This window comes from Lynx rufus, unplaced genomic scaffold (genome assembly GCF_022079265.1).
Source record: "Lynx rufus isolate CCGP_SWC_20201006 ecotype Redwood Valley unplaced genomic scaffold, mLynRuf1.p SCAF_4, whole genome shotgun sequence".
NCBI classification, from domain to species: domain Eukaryota; kingdom Metazoa; phylum Chordata; class Mammalia; order Carnivora; family Felidae; genus Lynx; species Lynx rufus.
The window spans coordinates 50,456,261-50,476,977 of NW_025814856.1; the positions used below are offsets into that span (position 1 = coordinate 50,456,261).

General features: G+C 44.8%; 1 protein-coding gene across 3 annotated transcripts in view; it reads right to left on the reverse strand.

The window, feature by feature from the left end:
- The window catches only part of SRGAP3 (SLIT-ROBO Rho GTPase activating protein 3), a 257,900-nt gene that overhangs the window by 25,206 nt on the left and 211,977 nt on the right, over window positions 1-20,717 (reverse strand). Inside the window, exons 12-16 of one of the 3 annotated variants that reach the window (XM_047096123.1) lie at window positions 19,227-19,313; window positions 12,583-12,628; window positions 11,405-11,465; window positions 9,606-9,683; window positions 127-261 (exon numbers count right to left, since the gene is read on the reverse strand). In XM_047096123.1, coding sequence (XP_046952079.1) covers window positions 127-261; window positions 9,606-9,683; window positions 11,405-11,465; window positions 12,583-12,628; window positions 19,227-19,313 — 407 coding nt within the window. Of the gene's footprint in view, window positions 1-126; window positions 262-9,605; window positions 9,684-11,404; window positions 11,466-12,582; window positions 12,629-16,700; window positions 16,804-19,226; window positions 19,314-20,717 lie in introns of all 3 variants that reach the window. The other 2 variants (XM_047096125.1, XM_047096124.1) reach the window with 2 other exon arrangements.

The following is a 20,717-nucleotide window of genomic DNA, read 5'->3' on the forward strand; positions in this document are numbered from 1 at the left end:
GACCAAGGACCATACTGCTTCTTTCAGTATCCCTCCTTCCTACATAATGATGAGCCCATTGTACAACTTCAATAAAGATATGCCATGGAATTGATCATTCCACCATTCCACCTGGGAAATACTTACTAATAGTAGATATCAAATCTTGAAACCTTTCCTTAGGAAAGAGTGGATTTTCCAGTCCTCGGAAATACAGTTTTAAAACACCAGCGACTGAATTGATATCTCGTTCATTTTGATCATCCACAAGGGGGTCTTCACCTGAGAAGAAACAGGAGATGATGATTCAGCTTGGTAAAGAGACAGGAAATGTGCAGATGGCAGGAGGGATGGCCTGGCCCAGCAGTTCTCCCTGTAACTGATTTTGAAAAATGTTCAAATATATGGAAATACTCTAAAACATATATGGAAATATATGGAAATATTCTAAAATACTGAACATCCATCACACTTCACTCACACTCATTAACTTACACTCATCTTTTGCCATGTTTGCTTTCTGTCTTTACTTGTATTTATTATTGCTCAATGATTTGAGAGTATTTTGTAGACATCGTAGCACATCACTGCTAAATACTTGAACACATTTTTCCCAATAAGGATATTCTCCTACATAACCCCATAACATCATTACATCTAAGAAAAAATTAACAATAATTCCAAAACACCATCTTCCATACATTCAAACATTCTCAATTGTCCCATGTCTTTCATAGCTTTTTTCAAAAGCTAAGATCTGATCAATAGTCCCATAATTCATTTGGTTGTTATGATTCCTTAGTCTTATGTTTATTTTATTGATTTATTCTTTTTTTAGAGAGGGGAGGGGCAGAGGGAGAAGGAGAGAGAGAATCTTAGGCAGGCTCCATTCCCAGCATGGACACAGGGCTTGATCTCACGACCACGAAATCATGACCTGAGCCAAAATCAAGAGTCAGACACTTAACCAACTAAGCCACCCAGATGCCCCCAACTTAGTCTTTTGAACGTAAAAGACACCCCAACATTTTTTTATCATAGTTCGTTTTTTACAATATTGCCTCTTCTGAAGAGTCCAGGCCAGTTGCCTTATAGAATGCCTCCCACTTTGGATTTCTCTGATTGTCTCCTCAAGAATAGATTTAAGTTAAACATTTGTGGCAACAATAGTACATGGGTCATGTTGTAGACACCTTATTGTATCTGGAGGCACATAATGTCAGCCCGTCTTGCTACTGGTGTTGCTAAGTGTGATCAATGGATTAAGGGGACAACCTCCAGATCCCTGCACTGCAAAGGTTTATTTTCCCCTTTGTAATAGTAAGTATAGAATATAAACTATTTTTGAAAAAAAACAAGTGATGTATGTGCACGTCATTGTGCTCAACATGTTTCACCCAATGCTTTTAACATCCACTGATGATTTTTGCCTAAATCAATTAGTATCCTAGGTTGCAAAATGGTGATTTTCTAATTTTGTCATTCCTTCTACATTTATTAGCTGGCATTCTGCCATAAAGAAAAGGTTTCCCCATGCCCCCCTCACTCTTCCTCTTCTTATTGTTATTATTTAGCATCTTTAAGGGATTGTTTTTATCATTTCTAATTCAACGTGTCATAATCCATTATCATCACTAGTCTTTGGGACGCTCAGATTGTCTCCAATTTTTCCAGGGACAAAAGTTCTTTATATATGACCTCCACTGAGCACTTCCTTGCTTTCTGGCACAAAAGATGTCCATGGATCACCTTGTACTTTCCTTGACCCAGATCTGGAATCAAACATTGCTCCAAGGAGATCTGTTTGCTTTTTGTAGGGAATGGTATTTAGAAACCAGGATATAAGTTCCAGGTGTGCTCATTGGCACAGGAGTGCTATAAAGAGCTTCTAAACCTTTTCAGTGGATACAGCAAGAATACACATTAATTCTTTTATGAGTTCACATAGTTATTTCCAATTCATATTTCAGATATAAGATTTTCTTTACCTTCATGTATTTTATATTTGGATTTCATTTTTCTTAGTGAAAATCTTGGTTCTGAATAACATTAATATTGTATCTGCCTTATTCTATAATATATGTAACAGTTTAGAAATTTTAATAGTAATTTCACCACCATTAAATTTAAGATTTCTTCTCAGGGGCTTTGTTTTGGGGGGGTGTGGATTTAATTCTAAGAATGTATCCCATTAAAGATATATGGTCAAAAGACAGAAGGTAGATTAGTGTTTGCCTACAGTGGTGGACTAGGATTTAGGGGATAAGGGAGTGACTACAAATGGGTAGAAGGTTCTTTTGGGGGATGATGAAAAATTTCTGATATTGGATTATGGTGATGTTCACACATCTCTGTAAATATACTAGAAACCACTGAATTGTGCACTTTAAAAATGGGTGAGCTTTATGGTATCTAACTCAATAAAGCTGTTAAAAATGTATGACCAGAGCATATGTTCAAAAGTTACTCTCTGTGTGATAATCAATTTGATACACAGCTTGTTTCTACTTATATATTCAATTTTAGGTTTTTTTTTTTTTTTGGAAATCCTTTTTTAAAAAATTTGCAGTTTTGAAAATATAAAGCATTTAAATTGTCCAAAAGTCAAAAACAGGTAAAAAGTTGCATGCAGACAAGCCCTACTCTTATCCTTCTCCCCTCCACACCTCACATTTGACCATTGTTGTTAGTTTCTGGTTTGCCCTGTTAAGCAAAAAGCATACATATGAATTTTTTATTTCCCTTCACTTTTTCCGCAAATGTAAGTAGTATACAATACTGCTACATACACTTGTTTCTTTGCTTCACAATAAACACTAGAAATCCCTCCATATCAGTGCACAGAGATCTTCCTGGTTCTTCTTTTTTTTAAATGGCTGCAAAGTACTCTTTCGTGGATCAACCATAATTTGGTCAACCAATCTCCCGTGGACTGACAATCTTTCACTATTACAAATATTACTTCAACAAATAACCTTGTGCATGTGTTTTGGTATTTGTAAAGATGTCTCTGGCGAGGTCCTAGAAGTGGGGTTGTGGGTCTAAGTGTACATACATACATAGTTTCATTAGATAGAGACAAATTTTCCCCCCACCTGGGGCTGCATCATTCTATACTCCCACGTGGCAACATAGGAGAACGCTTCTTTTCCACAGTCCTGCCCGTGGAATGCTGTCAATCTTTCAAATTTTTGCCACCTGGACAGGGGTAAATGATATTTCAGGAGGGCAGCACTTTCCTGTTTAATCAAGGGCTGCTCGGCTAGATCCCCCGGAGTTTCCATGGGAGGAGATGAAAGGAAGCACAGAGCAATCTAACTCCTCTCTGAAGGTGCTGACAGATGTCTGCCCAACGGGCTTTTCCTCCTTCTCCCAGAACAGCCCACAGACTGTTCTAAGACTGGCAAGCAGTGAGGAGCAGAGCAGGAAACTCATACTTGGATCTCTTTACTCCACCTCCGTAGGAAAAGAATGCATGTCACTGCCAGGGACTCTGCTAGCCCCAACATGCTTTAGTGCAAATTAGAGAGGGCCCCCCACTTCCTTCCTGAACCAGGTCTTGTGGCTTACAGAGCACGAACCACAGTTCAGCTCCCACCTGCCCTCCTTGCCTGAGCACCCTTGTGTAGTGCCCAGCCTGAATGACTGTATATGGTGGCAGAGACACTGATGTTCCATAGGTCAACCTCTCCGATATCCCCACAGGAGGAGAGGAGAATTCCTTGTGGAGAAGGAAGAGAGAAAACATAACAAATCATTGTGTATACTGACAAAGCACTTCTCGAATGAGAAGCGCACTTGCACATGTGATCTCTCTTAATCCTGACAACAGCACTGCATGGCAGTGAGGAAGGCATGGTTCCAACACAACTAATCTCCCGCAAGAGAGCTGAGAGCCCAACAAGCAAAACGATTTGCCCACATTCACACAGTCAAAACAGACACTGGCAGCCCCCAGGTCTCGTAATGCCTGGGAGATGTTCTTCCTTTTACCCCTGGTTTTCAAACCTATCTGTCTGCTTGCAGACCTATCTTCCTCTCTCCCTCCCTCCTTCCTTAAGAGAATGCTAGGGGCACCTGGGTGGCTCGGTCAGTTAAGCGTCCGACTTCATCTCAGGTCATGATCTCACGGTTCGAGGGTTCAAGCCTCGCATCAGGCTCTGTACTGACAGCCTGGAGCCTGCTTCAGATTCTGTGTCTCCCTCTCTCTCTGTCCCTCCCCTGCTCACACTCTGTCTCTCAAGGATGAACAAACGTTAAAAAAAAAAAAAAAAAAAGTAAAACCCTAACCCTTTCATTTTCTTTTCAAGAAAAAACTTTCTCTGAATGCCCAACATATAAAACAAAGCTGTCTTAGGAGTGCCTGGGTGGCTAAGTTGAAGCATCTGATTCTTCATTTTGGCTCAGGTCATGATCTCACGGTTTGTGGGACTGAGCCCCATGTCCGTCGGGCTGTGCACTCACAGTGCTGAACCTGCTTGGGATTCTCTCTCTCCCCCTCTCTCTGCCCCTCCTCCACTCATGCTCTCTCTCAAAAATATATACACTTAAAAAAATAAAAATAAATAAAACAAAGCTGTCTTAGTTGAATTGGGAGGAGAGGTCCACACCTCCCTCCTAAGCCCTCTCTGTTCCTGTAACAGCCCTTGAGGCCCCTTTGGAGAACCAGGAGTTCAAATTAGCTGTTTCCCTATTATTTACCACATATTGCTTTTGTGGTCTCATGATTCAAAAGCACATGGATTTTTTTCCCCATATTGCATGTTAGCGACCCTTGTCATGCACAATTAACACACGGACTTTATATATACACACATACGTGTACATATGTACACACACACACACACACACACACACACACACTTTGCTCTTCCTCTCCCTCCCAGAAGGCCATAAAAGGAAGCATCCAAATATTCTCTCCTCCTGGCTTAGGCCTTTGGCTTTCTACAAGGTGAGTCAATTTTGGTTCCAGAAATGACTGGAATTCCAGAGTTCAGGATGATCAGGATGGTTCATGGGAATGATTACAGCTAAAATTCTGGGCAAGTCTGAGAGAAAGCTGTGTTCATGCTTGGCTAGCTAATGTCCTGGGGATGGGAGAATTATTACCCAACAGACCTGCCTGCGGCACACTCTCAGCCGGGTCACCAGGGCATTGCCGGGGACTTTACGGCAGGGCTGTACCCAGGGCAGAGTGCACACAGCGTGTGCTTACAGGCTCTAAGGAAACGTGCTGCCAGACCAGGGGCACGGCAGGAAGCTTGCAGATGGTTTCTTGCACAAGGGCAGTTCTCGGTGGCCACAGGTCTTCCCAAGCCCGTTCTGAGGCTCAACATGATGACCCCTCCCAGCCATCTATAGGTCACAATCCTCTCCCTGGGGCAGGAGACAGATCTCTGAAGGGCCAGATGTCAAACATGTCAGACCCTCCATGCCATGACTTCAGTCTCTAATCCAAACCCTATCCTGATCTGCACAGGGTGAAAGGGCCATTGACTCCCCTTCCCACCAACCCTCCAAATAAGGAAAGACCACTGGCAACTCTCTCATAGTTACGTGCAAAGGGGACAGTGGGTTGGTTTGTGGGGGAAAAACAGAGTTTGCCCAGGAAAACTGGCCCGAGAGACAAGAGGTCAGTGTGGCTCTCTTTGTGGCAGGACAACTGCTTTCCTGCCTTTTTGCGATGTTTCCTCTTCATTTTGCCAGGTTACAGAAAGATCTCAAAACTTGACCAATGAGTTTAAGGTTTGCTGACAGCAAAAAATCACATCATTAGGGATGCCCGGGTGGCTCAGTAGGTTAAGTGTCTGACTTTGGCTCAGGTCGTGATCTAAAGGTTCATGGGTGCAAGCCCCACGTCAGGTTCTGTGCTGACAGCTCAGAGCCTAGAGCCTAAGGATTCTGTGTCTCCCTCTCTCTCTACCCCTCCCCTGCTCGTGCTCTGTCTCTCTCCCTCTCTCTCTCTCTCAAAAATAAATAAACATTTTTTAAAAATCCCGTCATTATCATCACCATCTCAACTAAAACCCTGGCTGACTCATGTCAGAAGAAAAAGAAAGTGGGTTTAGGAATAATGACCCAAGAATGAATTTCCTACATATTGCAATTTTTCAGAATCTGAAAGAAAACAGATCTGTGCTCCTTTGAACAGCCTCATACAAGGAACACAGGAAAAACTTCACCCAAGAGAGAAAGAAGGGGGCCAAGAAAGAAAAGGACCCAAATCTTAAACAAATGGCAAAGGACAGGCACCCTGCAGGGACTGAGGGAGGTACATTTTAACAAATAAAAGGAAGAAAGGAAAAACATACAATGTGCTGGTTTTCGAGAGAAAATTCAGTCACAAGTTAGAGTGTGTGGGATGGAGCAGTGGGTGCAAAGAGAAATACTGAGCCACCCTAGGCTTGGCCACCTGGTTGCCAGTGGTGCAGAGAAGCGTACCTCCTATTTTCAGGAGAGATGGGAGGTGACCCTGAGAGTCAGCTGGGCAAGGAGCCAAACCCAGGGCAGTTTGTTGGCAAACATGAAGAAACAAAAAAGAGTAAGTGGGAAATCTGGGCACTAGCCAGCCCAGAGAAGCCAGGAACAGATTTTTCTAAAAGAGACATTCCAGGGAACTATATATATATATATATATTTTTTAAGAATAAGCCAGGGTTCACCATAGGCTCAGGTGGAGCTCAAAGACAAGGCTGTTGTGGAATGAGATTCATTTTGAAACGATGGAGAGAATGACAGGAGCTGACCGCATATTTGAGGCAAAGAGAAGCAGAAAACATTTTTGCAGCTGACATTTGGATCAGGTGATCTCTGCCCAGTGGGGCTCTGCCTGAGGCGGTCCAAGGCCTGTTCAGAAGAGAGAAGTCTTAAATTGCACATCACCCCTGCAAGGCACCCAAGCAGGTGACAGAAGGCCTTAGAAAATCACATTCAAGAAGGAAAGAAAGCAGTGCTCTTGGGGCAGGGATAGGGCCTGGCTTCCTGCTACAAGGAAGTTTACTTACAGAACAGAGGGAAGCAGGGACATTTGAGGCAGTGGCAGTCACCAGGGTGAAGGCACTGGGCAGTGAAGCTTACCCATGAGATTCAAGGAATTCTGTGTAATGGGAAGAACCCAAGAGGATGGAACCAGCAAAGATTTCAGACCATGGCTCTGGTGATTTACAATGAACACAGGACAGTAGGGGATTGGGGGAAATGAAGAAACAAAACATTGCATTGGGCTGTCCAGTGTTGTCAAGAGAAGCTCAGAGAATGATGAAGGACACTTCCATCAGGGAGGCTGATGGGAGATACTTCTTGCTTTCTGGCCTTTGCATATGCTATTCCCATTAGTCTGGAATGCCCTTTCCCTGCTTTTTCAGGCTCTCACTCTTTAAGCCTCAACTTGTGCTTTTCCTTCTCCAGGAAGACTTCTCTGGCTTTACTCCTTCTCCCCACCCCATCCGAGCTGGGCTAAGTGATCCCATACCATCCAATGCTTACTTACTCCATTGTCTGTTGGCTAAACTGGCTCCCTACTAGTCATGACTGTCTTTTGTTCCTGTTGTGTTTCCAGGCCCTAGTCCATTACCTAGCCCGGTGTAGGACACAATGAATGTATGGTTGTTGGGAGGATGAATAAATGCATGAGTCTGAGCTCAGAACAGGGGAATTCTGGGGCTTCCTGGTCCTAAGTGCCCATGATCCAGGAGCAGACTCTAAAACAAGCTCCTGGGGACATCAGGAGGCCACTGAGTACTACATCCAGCCAGATCCTGCTCTCTAAACCCGGGGTGAAGCCAGAGGGCCAAAGGCCACAGAGGTCTGTGCTGGGGATTATAGCAGTGTCTGCTTGGGGCTGACAGAGTGCTTCTTCCACGCTAGAGCTAGACCTCAGGATGGAATCAGGGGGATAGTGAAGGGGTGAGTCTGCTCAGGAGGCAGCCCCTGCAGAGGAAGCCCAGTAATGAGAATTCCAGGCCTGGAGCCCAGGGAGAGGCATGCTCAGAGCACAGCCAACAGGGACAAACAGAATACCTCCCACGACTGTAAGAGGATTATGTACAAGAAAGGGTAAGGAAGTGCTTTGTAAGTTGGGATGTGATATACTACAGGAAAATGGGTTTGGGATTGGGGTTCTAAATTTTTTTTTTTTGGCCAAAACACTGCATAAAAAACTAAGCATTAGACCAGACGCATGAAAAAATGCTCAATATCACTCATCATCAGGGAAATACAAATCAAAACCACATTGAGATACCACCTCACACCTGTCAGAATGGCTAACATTAACAACTCAGGCAATAACGGATGTTGGCGAGGATACAGAGAAAGAGGATCTCTTTTGCATTGTTGGTGGGAATGCAAACTGGGACAGACACTCTGGAAAACAGTATGGGGGTTCCTCAAAGAATTAAAAGTAGGACTACCCTATGACCCAGCAACTGCACTACCAGGTATTTTTCCAAGGGATACAGGTGTGCTGTTTCAAAGGGGCACATGCACCCCCATGTTTATAGCAGCACTATCAACAATAGCCAAAGTATGGAAGGAGCCCAAGTGTCCATAGATGGATGAATGGATAAAGAAGATGTGGTGTGTGTGTGTGTGTGTATATATATATATATATATATATATATATACACACACACATATATATACACATTGTAGTGTATATATATATATATATATACACACATTGTAGTATATATATATATACACACACATATATGTGTGTACACACACATATATATATGTATATATATACACACACATACACACACAAGGGAGTATTACTCGGCAATCAAAAAGAATGAAATCTTGCCATTTACAACAACGTGGACGGAACCAGAATGTATTATGCTAAGTGAAATTAGAGAAAGACAAATATCATATGACTTCACTCATATGAGGAATTTAAGAGACAAAACAGATGAACATAAGGGAAGGGAAGCAAAAATAACATAAAAACAGGGAAGGGGACAAAACAGAAGAGACTCTTAAATATAGACAACAAACTGAGGGTTGCTGGAGGGGTTGTGGGTGGGGGATGGGCTAAATGTGTAAGGGGCATTAAAGAGGACACTTGTTGGGATGAGCACTGGGTGTTACACGTAGGGGATGAATCCCTGGATTCTACTCCTGAAGTCATTATTGCACTATCTGCTAACTAACTTGGATGTAAATTAAAAAATAAAAAATAAATGTAATTTAATTTAATTTAATAAAACCTAAGCACTAGCGTATTCTAAAAGCCACTCGGTGTTATCTGTATTCTTCCAAATATGCTGTATTTTCTAAAACACAGCAGCCTTCACAGACTCCTATCATGATTTCGAGTGCTTTACTAGACCCTTTTTCCCAACAACTACCGTACAGTCACTAGAGAAAGTCACTCATGTGCTGGTAAAGGTTTAACAGTTAACTCTTTGAAGGGAAAAAGACAAAGGAAGGATCTGATCTTTGCCAATTTCTGTGGTGTAAATACTCCTGCCTTGGCCGATTTCAAGCCACCAAGGTGAAGGCACTCAGTGCAAACTTGGAAAGAAATGTTGATACAAGCCAGCCCCCGGCACACTGCTGCTCTAAGACATACAACACCCATCCTGGCTTCCTATGGACACAAGCTTGAGATGGATACCTACCCCTTTCAAAAGAATTTTTTATGTCGTTGACTTCAACCTGAGATCCTGGCACTCGGAAGATCCCTTGCTGCTGGAGTCCTAAAAGAAAGGAACAAATAAACACAAAATGCCATGATGCCTTGGGCTCATCAGACCACTTGGGAACATTGACGATCCTTCCATTGCTTGTCTCTTTCTCCCACCATTCTTTTTCAAGAGTCATTCCCAGTAAAGATCTCCTGGCAGAAGCCCAAAAGGGGACTTTGCAATGAACTTCAGCCGGCCAAAATACTCTGAGGCATCTTGCTTCATATGTTATCTCTTATCAGGGCTTGAAGGAAAAGGCCACAAGAGGTTTATATCAACCCAGGACCAGTGAGTAACTTCCAATTTAGCCAACAGGCACTTTGCCTACCAAGTTCATCAGGTACACTGGGATCAAGTAGCTTGGCCTGAGTTTACAGGCGCCATTTCAGTGTAACAGCCACAGAGATTTTGAACAGGAATGATCAGTATCACTCACTCAACCATTCCCACCCCCCACTGGCAGAGACATCTTCTTCCTTTCAGAAAAGCTAGAGTCGAGAGTACATGCTGGCCTGGGATCAACGAGTTTGGGGAACATTAAATCATTAAAGAAAAACAGTCTCTTTTTTTAATGTGTTTCTATAAGGCTATAACAAAGAGGAGACCCTGATACCTGACATAATAGTAATGACATAGGATTGTAATAGGACTGAACAGTCATCTATGGAATTGAAGGGATTAAAGGGGCCTCTCTCATCTTAGGTGGGAAGTAATGGGGTGACTGTGATCTTTTCCCTCACATTCAGTTTTTCTATATAAAACAACTCTTTACATTATAATTTAGGAAAGTGTTTACCTCTTAAAGGCAGGCTTTAAACCAAGTTTGGTCTGTACATAGTACGTGCTCAATAAAAGCTGGTTTATGTCTTTCCTTAGCCAATATCAAATTTCTACCACCTGTGTCTTTTATCCCATCCTCCTAGCTCCTTCCTATTCAGTCACACTTGTCTTCCTTCTTACATGAGACCTTTATACTTGCCACGCTCTCCACTGGAGATTGCATGGCTGGCTTCTTGTACTCAAATATCATCCCCTCAGACATGTTTCTCCTTACTTCCTTCGCCAAAGCAGCCCTGCTGCCCTCCAGCCATTCTATATCCCCTTTTAATTAGTCTCTAGGCATTGCCACTACCTGAAATTGTATTATTTATCTACTTATTTCCTTGCCCTTCTAATTGGTAACATAAGCTACCTAAGGTCCGCACCTCCCCTGTCTTAGGCATTCAATGCCTGTATTCCTCCCCATTGTCAGAACAGTGCCTGCTCCGCACTCTGAAAATACAGTTTTCGAGGGGTGAATGAATGAATAGATGGAGGTGCAAAGAGGCACAGGAGATACCACGGTCGGCAAATCCCAAACCCTGTATTTCCTTTTTGGAGCTTACTGCAATCAAACTGCTAACTCATTGGTTGGCTACGTTCAGTGCTTGGAGCACAGAGCTCTGATGCGGGTCAGGAGAGGGGAAGGAACTGACATGATCCTCCTACCCATGCCTTCCCTGACCCTCTGTTCTCCTAGATCCTGGGTGTTCTCACCACCACCTTCTGTCCCCAGACATATGAGGCTCAGAAGAGCACTCAGCACAGCAGCTGTGCCAAGAAGCATTTTCTCTCTAGGAAGCAGGGAAGTAACAGGAAGCCTTCCAAGATGAATTAGCGTCTCATTTCCTCTGACAACAGCCCAGCACCTGTTCTGGAGAGGGCTGAGAACACTGCCCCAAGACCGAGCTTACCATATAAATTGATGTACCGGATGCAGCTCTCGACTACAAGTGGTATAGCTTGTCCTGAATCCTTAAGAAAAAAAAAGAAATTGTGAGTTGTACTGGGCATGGCAGCCGGCAGAGGAAAAACGACAATGCAGACACAGATTATAAACTCAAGCCAGAATATTAGTACCATCGGATTAGTAGGAAAATAAGCAAGGAACTGCTAATCCTAAAGTCTCCACAAACAGTTAAAATAGAAAATCTCCAGTTATGTGCAGAAAAGACATAGCTATGATAATTTTAAAGAAATGCTCTGTCTTCTTACTCAGCTGGGAAGAAATCAGGACTCAGGAGGTTGACAGGCACATCGGGGAAGGGGAGGGAACCCACCCGACAGATAGGGTTGGAGTTTGCTCTTGAAGAGAGCTCAGCCTTCACTCCACTTTGCCCCACTCAACCCTTATCCTCCCAGTACTCGAGCACAAAAAGGCAGGATTCAAAGGCCTCCTTCTAGCATGGCAGTATCTAATGCTTGAATTAAGAAGAACACACTATGGGAGGTAAGGATGGCCCCAAGGGTCCTTTTGAGCTCTGAGAAAGGAAGGCCAGGTCTACTCCTGAGGTACAATCTAAACATCCAGGCAGATGCTTTGTTTAACAATAAACATGTTACGAGGAAAAGTTCTGGAAACAGCTAATGTCAGCCATTGACCATTGAATGGCCAACCTTAGTCAAAAAGGCTGTATAAGACACAGCTCTAAATACACACGTCTATGGGGGAGGTGGTGAACCTACTTCCGATTACATCTTCCTAGATGGGCCCATGGCCACAAAGAGCTGGGCAAGGGGTAGTTTTCTCTTGGATGCCATGATTGGTTGATCTCTCTGGTATTTTGGGTCACTTAAAGAACATAAAGTCATTTTTAAACTGTCTTTAAAAGAGGCCAAATTAAATCACTAGGCTCCTCAGGTGAGGAAACAATAAGGCATATGTAACATGCTCTCGTAAAGGGACAGAAAACACCCACAGATTTCAATGCCTTTGGGGTTCCTCCACACCCCACCTGTGAATTCACACCTTGATTAACTACGGTCAGGGAGAGGATAGAAAAATGGACCCTTTGGCAATAGGCATGGTGAGCCCTGCTCTAGAGGTCAGTACTAAAGACAGGTTCCATTCAGTTGAATGGAGCTAACGGACCTTTCTAGTAAATACCTGGTTCCTGGTTCGAGCATTTCTTCTTCCTCTGATAACAAAAAATAAACAGGCAGCAGAGCAGGAGAAAAAGAAAAGATTATGCAGGAGTAAGATCAGTTAGAGTAAGCAGATCCTTCAGAGTCCGTGAACGCCGAAATGCAATGGCAGCCAGCAATGGTCCTGGGGAGACTGCCAACCAGTCTGCCGATGGGGAGGGCCGCCCATGCACCTCAGGGCCTCGTAGGAGCTCTGCACCCTGCCCCCAGCTAGCCTCCCAAGGTGCCTGCCTCGGACACCAGGTGGCAAAGGGGCCTCTATCAGTCCTTGTCAAGTGCAGGGATGTGTGTACCGAGGTGTGTGCTCAGCCCCTTCTCCTCATCCCATGTTTAGCTTCTCCTCAACACAGGGGCTGTTACTCACCGATGGGCAAGGGCCCACCTAAGACACCTTAAGGTTAGCCTAGCTGCCCACAAAAAGGAGGGGCACACACCTTCAGGCGTCTACTGTAACACTGTCCCTGGAAGTCAATTCAGGAAACCTCATTCTTAGTAAAAAGCTAATTGTACCAAGACTGTGTTTATTAGGTACCCTCTGGATACAACCCGACAGGACTCCACCTGATTCCACATTCGAACAGCTTCCCATGCTTTCCTACCAAACACCCTGGGTACCTTTTCCTGGGTATCCATTGGCTTTGCTCTCCTTCCTACCCCGACCCTCACACTGGCACCGAGAACACCTCAGGGAACCCCAAAGCTGAGAAAGGCCTGCGGAAGGGAGGGCAGTAAAGAGTCAAAATGTTGTTATGATCTTGTAGGTAGCACTGGAGCCTTTCCTTTCACTAAAGCCACTGATGCCACCCATTTTCAGGGGAGCACGGTCTGTTCGTTCTTCCATATGCGCAGCAGTCAGGCTCTGGGGTGGGTGCCACGTCTCATCCAGGCTGCTTGAGAGGCTGACCTGAGACAGCGGAGGATGGATGCCTTCTAGCTGGTGACATCTGTCCAGTACCCAGCATCTAAACAACTAGAATTATATGTTGGCTAAAACGACCTGAATCCTAGAATGGAGCAAACAGCCTGTCAGATGGGACTGTATGAACAATCTCCTAAAAGCTAATGACAACAACAATGGCTAGTATTTCCATAGTGCATACAGTATGCCAGGAGTACTCTAGAAACATGGCATATATTAGTCCATTTGATTGCATCACACATGCATGAGGTAGGTAATTAATATTCTCATTTTATAGAAATGGGGTGAGGGCTCTGCCTCCCAAAATTTATAATAAAATTTAAGTGGGCTTCAAAATTTATAATAAAAATTGGGTTTCCTTCTGGCTGAGAGGAACAACAACAACAAAAAAATCAAGGATGTTGAAAAGGATGTTCCGAGGACCCTAGAAATCTATAAACGTATCTGTCATTCTTAACCTGGGGATGCTGCCTCGTCCCACTAAAACCCTCATCATCACGGAGTCCCAGGGATGTTATTTTACCGAAAAACCTTTCACAGGTTTGGCATTTCAAAGCTGGGCGTTCTCCGATCATGCAGAATCTTCTTCCAGACGGCACGTGAATCATACGAGAGAACTACACTCCATTCACAAAGGCTGAAGGACTGAATATATCATAACTGCTTTCTCATTCTCTGAAAGTGAATAACCCTTGAGGGCGAGCCCTGCTGCATGTAAGTGCATCTACACACTGCCTAGTCATAGCAGGCACACAGAAGAGTTTGTTGAGCTGCCCTGAGAGTTTGTGGCGTAAGTACAGTGTGACTAGGAGGAAATGCAATCGTGTTTAACAAATATACCATATTTTTTTTTCCAGCCAAATGAGTGTTATTCTTCCGAGTCCCCTGAGGAAGAGGCTGGGCACTTATTCCAACAGTGTGACACAGGCTAAGTGGCTTTTCAGAGCCGGACAGCCAGCCCCTCTATAGCATATGCCTCTTGCCATTTTCTACCTCCAGGGGTGTGGCAGCGCTGAACTGAAGGATGCTTTTCCTTCCAATGACCAGGGCGTCCATTCTGATACGAAGTTTGGGCACCACCGACCAGGGCCATGCTACAGGCTCTGAGGAACACTGACCAACGGCAGCCCTGACAGTATATTTAGCATAAGAATGTGGTGGCTTCCCAAGGTGACTTCCTCCGGGGCAAACATGTGGTTGAAGAAGTTCTGATGTGTTTCTCAGGAGGAAGAAGGTCAGATTAGTTGGCAGTCACACATTGCATGTAGGAGCTCTCTATTAAAAGACTATTTCATTAAACAGAACACCGAATTTTCAAGTCCTGTCGGATAGGAGTCAGTTCCTGACAAGTGCCCTGACTTATCACTGGTTTCCAAAGAGCTGGGCAAATCCAGGAAGGCGTGCCTGTCTCTGGGCCTTCATTCATGGTCGTCCTCCTTTCAGGGACTTCTGTCCTGCTCCTCTCTGCTTTATTCCTACCCTTTTCTCACCTCCCCCTGCCCCCCTGCCCAGTGCCCCTGCAGAAGTCTCCTGTGTTCTAAGGCTTCCAGTGCTTCTTGCTCTGAGCTCCCACGGAACTTACTTTCAGTAATTCAGAGCGCGCATCCTGAACCACCTTAGCTTTCTGTGCTGAAAATCTCCCGAGCAGCCCTATATGCTCCTTGGAGGCAGGGAGAATAGCTAATGTTCCTTTTGGTCCCCTCTCAGCTATGGGCAGTGGCTTTTCCGAGGGTAAGGGTGGACTGAGAAGAAGTCTTGGTGGAGACAGGAAGGGAGATAAAGAAAGAAGGACTCGATGCAGCTGTGTCTTCCATGACCTGTTGGATGGCAAACTGCTCACTCCGGGTCCCCCTCAAACAGTACCTCTTTCCTGATGCACCCAGGGGCACCCCTCCTTTTTGGATCCTCCGTGCCTCACCTTTAGGTATCCTAAAGCACCCCTTGCTGCTCCCTGCCCCTGGACTGTCCCAAATGGTCCCCTAATGTTCCACTGCCCCCTTCCCTACTGTCCCTTCCCCAGAGCTCAGCCCATAGGCAGAGACAGCTCTGGGACCCAGGCTGGCTCTGCTTACCTGGTCCCATGCCTGCCCCCTCACCCCATCCTGCAGGTCCCGTGCGCAGCCTGTCAGGACGGAGGAAAGAGTACACTGAGCAGGGATAGCTTCCATCACTCCTAAATTGTCAGCAAAGCCGAAGAGCATTTAGTTTTCTCCTGCTTGACACCAGCCTTCTTTTCTGCAGAAAGTGTCTTTGCTGGATAATGGAGGGCTCTCAGATAACTGGCACGGACCTTCTCCCCTGCTCCCCCTAACTAATGTTTCTCAAGCATCTCCCTGCCCCCTGCTTCCCTTTGCAATTCTGTGGCCAGCTTCAGTGTCCTTGAGCCATTCATTCTATCTGGGATGCCTTGGTCCTCTGCCCTTTGCATCCAGGAGGCAAGAAAAGAGAAAGTCACTGAGCTGCAACATTTTCATGTTTAGTTTAGGATGTACAGGGTTAATCTGGAATTCTAAAGGGACTATCCCAGCTCAATGCCTAACAAGAAGCAAAACAAGGTGGGAGAGTTTTCTCTCAAACATTTTATGTGTTTCCTTTGCTGCTATAGTCTCAACCAAAACAACAACAATAACAACAACAACAACAATAACAACAATAATAATAATAATCAGTTGTATAAAAATACACTCTTATCTGCAGGATTTTCTTTGTGTTGCTTCTAACCAATCGCCTCTTGGGAGGCATGGATGTGAAGTGAGGCAAGGTGGTTTCTCTAACTGTCCCTCAGGCCTAGCTAGGACTGCAGTTCCTGAAGCAGGAAAGCATGGCTGGTGGGGACCACTGCACTGGCATTTCAACCCCACTTGGACTCCATGGGTTTCATCATGATCGATCCTTCCTCTGGGGCTGAGGATCCTGGGAAGGCACTTAGGATCAAATGGTCAGAGACAAAAGTAGTCTGCCTAGAAGCCCTTACTGAAGCTAAGAGCAGGCTTCAGTGAGGAACTAGCTTGTTCCAGGGCTGGGGCCAGGGCACGACTGAAAGTTCTGGTTGGTCGGGGTAGGGCTGTTGGCCAAGGGGAGGAGGTGGAGAGAGGCTGCCATTACATTGGGCGCATTCGCGGACTCCGTGGCTCCCCAGCAAGTACCTTAATAAACGCTTCCATACAGCCGTTAAATAGTTTATGGCTACACACTGAGAGAGGCCTAGGTCTCCTCATTTTCTGTGGTTTAGGGGGAAGGCAGGGGGGCCTAGGGAAAATGGAACAAAACAAATCAAGAAAGCAACCAACGCAAACATACAACTGGGAAAGACGCTCTTTAAAACCCATGGCTGAAGGAGAACACAAAATGCAAATGGAAACCCCTGAACCCTCGGCACATTGGTGTCCAATGCTCCATCTGAAGGCCTTTGGATGTTTAAGGGAATCTTAATTTACCCACAACGTCAGGCAGGAGCAATGCTCGCATAACATAGATGCATTCTAGATCACAGGGGGGAAATAGTATGTATCCAGGAAACCACTGAAACCCCAATCAGAGGCTGTCATCCTGCAAAGCTGACCAGATGGAGGAGGAACCAGGGGACAGAGATGTAATCTGTAGCCTGAGAAAGCAAGACACTTTCAATGATGATTGGAAGGGTTAATTTTCATTATTTTGGCTTAAATTCATCACCGAGTCTCAACTCCCAATGTACCAGGGCACTGATCTTTCTAATGCCTCTTGGCATTTCAAATGCACTTGACTAATCTTTATTTCATTGATCTAAGAGCTAGGCAATTATTATTCTCATTTTAGAGATGAAGATACTGATGCCTGGAGGGAGCCTACAGCTGCTTTGGGGTCCCCAGGTGACCCGAGATAATGATCACATCCTGTTCTTTAGTCAAGTACACTTTTGATTCAAGCGCTTTCAAATCCATTATCACCCTTAACGTCAGCTCAACCCTGCATATACGGCCCCATTTTATAGAGGCAGACTCTGAGGCCCAGAGAGGGGAACTGGCAGAGCCAGGCCCCAAACTCAGGCCTCTATGGCTCCAACGCCAAGATTTTTCCCAACCGGGCCAGTCATGGAGCCTTAGGGCACTTTTTCGTTTCCAGCCAAGGACTCCATCCATCCCATTAACCCTTGCCAGCGGAGGACCCAATGGGTCAGGTTGAAAGTGTCTTGCTTTATTTTAGGATCTCCATTCCCTGTGCTCCACTCTTGGCTACAGGGAGGGGAAACCATACCACAGTTCACCAGCAACAGTGAAACAGCCACAGACACTGGACCAGTTTCCAGAGTTGCTCACCATGCATATACCTGTGTTGGCTTATTTGCTCATCTTTCGCCACCCAAGTTGGCCTGACTCAATGCTGCCAGCCTTCCAGGGCAAAGGGCTTTCTGAGGTTAGGAGAAGGGCCCCTAACCAAGAGAGGCAGTTCATTTTCAAATGGCTTGGTTCACAATTTAGGGAGCAACAAGTGGGGACCCAGCCTGGCACAGCTAATGTCCACACGTGACGAGCAAAGACCTGGTCCCCAAAGTCTTGATTGATTTCTGTGGACGGGTAAGAAATCTTATGGATTGGGGTGCCAATCAAGGTGAAAGAGGTTCATGCTGCCTCTGCTCACTGGCCTCATTGTGTTGTGCTTGTCTTCTTCAGCAGCCCAGCCATCTAGGGGAATCTAGTGAGCTTCTCCTACGTGTTTGAGTACTGAGCAAATGCTGCTAGCTCCAGGACATGCATGGGCAAAGACACAGCTGAATCCAAATATCATGCCACCCAAACATTGGAACCAAAATAACAGCACAGACCAAAATTTTGAAAAGAAAAAACAGGCAAGACTATTTCAAGCCCATCTTGGATCTATGTCAATTTGGTTAGCTAAGTCCATGTCATTTCTTTTTTGTAAGTTACTGAATTTTTGAGGATGTGGGTATGTGGGGGTGGTATTTCTGGCAAAGGATCTGCTTTGGAGCTTCCAAATGCCAAAAGAGAGTGTAAACAATGTGACACAAGGCCATAGGTTTTAAATCTTGGGATTAGGAATAACTTGAGGATATAGCAACTGTGCCACCTCGTCTCCCTAGTGTTTGGGGTTTCTATTTGTGAGCATTCTTAGATGGTTTCCTTGTCTCATGCGTGATACCCTCACGACAACCCTGTGAGGCAGGCAAGACTTACTAAATTCACTTTAAACATAAGGCAAATGAGCCCATGAGAAATTAAGAAACTTCCCAAGGGGCACACAAAAAATATGTGATTGGGGCTAATTCAGCTCTTCTTACTCCAAATTCTGTTGTGAACGTGAAACTGGGAAGTTGATTTTATCCCAGAGCATCTAGCAGTCTCTCTAAATTATCTATTAAACTCCCATGGCCAGCAAAAGTAGAGATTCTTAATGTAGGTGTTGGATACCCAATACCAAAAATTCTAGGGTGGCCGGCTGAAGGGTTTCCTTAAAATAAGTGTAAAGGAGTTTTTTTCTTTAAGTTTAAACAATGGAATAAAGAGGGAAAAGGATACTTTTCCCATTTCTCCTGCCTATTCCAGAAAGCAAAGGACTGCTCAAATCACTGGGATTTCTTTCTTTGTGTGGTGTTCTGTGCACTGACCGGAAATCTCTGACAAGGAAACGTAGCTATCCCAACTTTGCATGACATCAAATCAATTTTGACTTACTGAAGTGCTGGGTGGGGCACAAAGTGGGGAGCAGGGGGGCAGCTCAGCCAAGGAAAGTGGGGCAGCCTAAGCCTTCCATCTCTTCTGCTGCTCAGTTGCAGAGCAAAACGGAAAGAAAGAAAGAGAGAGAGGCAGGGAAAACAGGAACAGAGAAAGCCACGGAGAGGAAGAGAGAGAAACCAGAGACCAATGTCCCCTTTCTGCCTTTCAACCAAGATGAAAATTAACATATACTGGCAACATAGGAATCAGCCTCAAAATTATTCTGTGACCAAAAGGGTAGTGATTAAAATGTTCCCTAGATAACCCAATAGATGTGTGTGTGAACATCCAAAATGGTGGTAGTGCACTGTAGTTCAGTGGCAGTCAGGCCCCTGGAAGCTGTGCATGAGTACACATCAGGTTGCATCTATCTGGACAAGAAATCTCAAGTGATTTCACGGCTAATCCACACCATGGGGACAAGCCAACCTGAGTTAGGGAAGCCAGTCTGTAGTTAAAATAATCACAGTTAAACCTTATACTTGTATCTGACCGTGCCATTTATTCATATACTTTTCAAGTGCACTCTTGCACCTGGTCTGCCTATTTTACAGGGTTATGAATTGGGATTATTCTAAATTCTTAAGGGTGAGAAAAAATGTAACATGTTGCAGCCCATGTGCAAAAATTGGTCTGTCTATACAAGGCCAGCAGCAACTTGGCTGAGGGGACCTGCTCAAAGGATCATCCAAAATGACACTAATGTTGGGCAGGAAATTGTGGAAGATACAGAGAGCCATAGCATAGAAACATCTTACCCAGGGCCTTTAGGATTAAATTAAAAACCACTTCAAGTTGGCAGTGCATTGTACAATGAATTTAAAACGATTTTTGGAAGGGGAAGCTTTCAGTTTACCAACAAAGTTGCCTCTGACCTTGGCCAAGGGCCAGAGTACAGATGGCTGGGTTTGCAGCCTATATCTAGCCTATATCTAAGTGGGAGGTCTGTAGTCCCAACTTGTATTTCCCAGGCCCTAGGTTGAAGAGGGTGTGGAAGACTATCTCTCAAATGGCTTTATTTAAACAACAACAACAACAACAACAACAACAAAAACATCAACTTTTCTCTGAGGTAGACCCTGGGCCCTGGCCAAGGGTTCGATTACAGATTTCTCATGAAATCTGCTGGAACCATCTTCCTTTGCATGAGTTCTAGGAATTAGGAGGAAGTGAGGGATGGCTCAATTCATCCCCCATCTGTTTTCCTATTTGCAGACTTTGGTGTAAAATGTGGCTTCTGTTGTTTGGGGACTACAACAACATCCTCTTGCCAGAAAAACGAAAATAAGTAAGGAGTTTGTTTCTGAAAGGTTCTTAGAAAGTGACCCTGCACATCTGCTGGCCCTTGTACAGGAAGGTCCTTGCCTGGCATTACGAATCATCCAGATATTCCCAGACTGCCAGGGCCCAGCGGAACAGCTGCAGAGCTGAGCTTCTGGAAAGTCCTCA